Consider the following 3,061-nt stretch of genomic DNA (forward strand, 5'->3'; position numbering starts at 1 on the left):
TGGCTAAAATCAGGAGTTTGCCTTTTTAAAACAAAAGGACTAAAATCATTCTTTTACAAAACAAAACCTCACAAAACCCAGATGTGTCAGATTTATGAATCACTGTGAAGGCTTTGAGCAACAATGATTGAAAGAGGAGTATTACAAACTGTTTTACTGTCACACAGGTGAATACAAGAGCCCAGCAAGTGTTACAGATTTGAAGTGTTGGCACTCTTTAAGTGATGTGAGCTGCTTCAGTCCATGTACCTTTAAAGTGTTTCAGGAGGGAGTCTTGATATTGTGTTTTACATGACAAAAACTGCTCAAATGTGCAAAAATGTCCGTTTCAAACCAGAGATGATTTTTCAGGACATGGGACACATTCAATCACTTTCACTTTCTGACATTAGCTTGCAGTAATGTGCATCAGATTTAAGGCAACAGAAGTTGATCCATTTCATCAGGAGAACAGTAAATGTTAATATGGCACAAAGTCTTTCCTCTCCCTGACAAACTACTATCATTAAAACGCTCATTTAAATATCGTTTTTTTAGTTTTCCTGCAAAAATAAAGTTGATTTAGACATGGTAGGGGAGACCAGGGTCAGTGGTGATGCTTCCAATTTTCCATAAGTCACAGGTGAATGATGTCACTAGGTGCTCTGCAACAATGAAACTGGCACGTCATTGATACTTTGTTTGAAACACCAAATCATCCTTTGAGGTTCAACTATTTTCTCTTCAGTTTTTAGCTAGCAGGGGTCAGATTTAACATGTGCTGAAACCAATTTAGCTAAGTGCTTAACATTTCTTATTTGCATTTAAAACACTTGCAAAGTTCAAATATGAATTATAAAAGGTTGAAAACAAACAACTTTCACAAATATGACTAGTTTTTACCAAATCAGCAAATTACCATTTTTTTTCAAAAACTGGTTATTGTTTTTTTAAGGTTCAACCTCACAGATCTGGTGCAGTCATTGAGGCTTTGGAGAATTTTTTAGAAAGCAGATTTTTGCACCACATTTCCACACATAAATGATGTGGCACAGTGCCTTGGGTTTGTTTTCTGTACCCTTTAAAAACGTTCTTGCTGATGAGCATTTAGAAAAGGCTTCAGAAAACTTTTATGGAATACACACCAAAAAAATACGTCAGAGAACATTGGAGGAGCTAAAAGTTTTACATTGATTTTGTTTTTTTTCTTTATGTTAACTGTAGAGAGATTTGAAGAGCAGTCGTGCTGCTTAGACAAGATTTCTCATACAGAAACTGACGGCAGAAAACAGATACTTCGTTTTGTGTCCCTGTATCTTGTGGAGAAAGACATGTTACAACAGACCCCGGTCTCCCCTTAAATAAAGTGTTCGATTCAAAACGCCACAATCGCCCTGGTCCACGCGCCCAGACTGGCCAGGACCTGCTTGCTACAGATCTGTTCCAAGTCCGCCTGTCTGCTCAGCAGCCCTGAAAACCCCGATCCGAAGATGGAGATGAGGTTGGAGATGTGTGAAGTGTCCGTGTAGTCCGGGTGGGAGAAGGAGCAGTCCTCGCGTTTCGCTCTTTTGCGAGCCGCTGTAAAATCCGATACTTCCTCCACGTCGGACACACAACAACCGAACTCCACCTTTCGTTTCTTGGCCGGGGACTGCGCGCTCTGTCCACACTGGAGCGCGTCACAGCAGCAGTCCTGGTGAAGGTAACCGTTCTCCACCGTGGTCACCACATGCGTGTCCAAGTCCAACACGGTGGTTTTGTTGCAGTACGCAGAGTTGTTGGCGGAGAACTGCTCACACTGTGACACTGGAGACGACTCCATGCAGCAGCTCCGGTAGTAGCACGGCTCCGGATCCTTGCTGTCCTCCTCAAGCGGGCAGCAGCCGGGCAGAGCGCTCACTACCCGGGTGTGCGCCGCTGGCTGCGCTGCGCCTCGGTGGCACGCAGCCCCGCACAGACTCGCCTCCTCTCCACCGCAGCAAGCAGCCCGCGCCTGCTCCTCATCCTCTGCGTCCCCTGCATCCAGGTCCAGCGGGTTGAGCTCCTGGATCTCGTTGCAGACCGCCATCACCTCCTCGTACTGCTGCATCCTGTAGATCTCCGCGTATTTCTCCTTGATGTAGACCTGCCTGGCGTTCCGCAGCACATAGGAGACCAGCAGGTTTTTGTGCAGCTTAATGCCTCCTCTCTGCGTCCTGGAGTTGTGGATCTTCATGAGAGAAATGGAGATCAAGCTCTGCGCGTCCACTGCGCACTCCATGGTGTTGATCATCGTTGGTCCGGTTCCTCTCCGGGAGAAGAAAAGCGACTCTCAGCTATCTCAGAAGGAACCGTTTTGTTGGAGGAGAAAGGTTCGAGTCAGCTCTGTGGAGAAACATTGGACACAACGATCCGCCTCCCCCACAAAGCCAGCAATCATTTGCAGATGGCCTGAAACCAGATTATATATACTCAAGCCAACGGGACCGCCTTCTTTCTAGAGAGCCAATCAGATGTCTGAAATGTTTTGATTGACAGTTTGTCGCTCTGGAAATATGTGGCTCTCGACCAATCAGCGTCCGGCGGTTCCTCTGAACTATTCAAATTCCTCCCAGGCTGTCGAACAGGAATGTCCTCATTTCAGCGGCCCCAGAGCTGAGGCTTACAAAAACCAGTCCGTGTTCCGGGTACACATGTTTGACATGAGATTTTCCTCCGAAATCCAAACAACAAAACCATCACAGTGTGATTTAAAATTTTGTTTTAAAACTAAAAGAACTGGTTTTAACATTCCAGGTAAATTCTTCCAACCATGCCCCACATCCCTCAAAAAAGTTCATAAAAAAAAGAATATGAGAATAGAAGTGTTCATGTTATCCAAAGCATGTGACTTTGAAAGCCACGAAAACTCAAAATGTTGTCTTTCAAAATAAAAGTCCCCCTGAGTCCCAATAAATATCTGTTGAGGTAAAATGAGTCAGTGCTGAGTGTTTTCAGGGGATTTGTCAACAATAATAAAAATAGTAACATTCAAATAGTCTTAACAGAGAAGGTCAGTGGGTCAGTTTATTTTTAGAGTTAAAATGTGGCCCCATGAACAAAC

At 44.4% G+C, this 3,061-nt stretch overlaps 1 protein-coding gene across 1 annotated transcript; it reads right to left on the reverse strand.

Moving 5' to 3' along the window:
• Positions 1-918: 918 nt before the first annotated feature.
• Positions 919-2,384, reverse strand: ier5l (immediate early response 5-like). The gene has a single exon (XM_074689749.1). It carries the CDS (start codon positions 2,249-2,251, stop codon positions 1,355-1,357), a length of 897 nt encoding a protein of 298 aa, XP_074545850.1. The 5' UTR covers positions 2,252-2,384; the 3' UTR covers positions 919-1,354.
• Between the last annotated feature and the right edge of the window lie 677 nt (positions 2,385-3,061).

The sequence above is a fragment of the Halichoeres trimaculatus genome, unplaced genomic scaffold (assembly GCF_033239565.1).
Source record: "Halichoeres trimaculatus isolate MK-OKI-2021-1 unplaced genomic scaffold, fHalTri1.1 fHalTri1_scaffold_16, whole genome shotgun sequence".
Taxonomy (NCBI): Eukaryota; Metazoa; Chordata; class Actinopteri; order Labriformes; family Labridae; genus Halichoeres; species Halichoeres trimaculatus.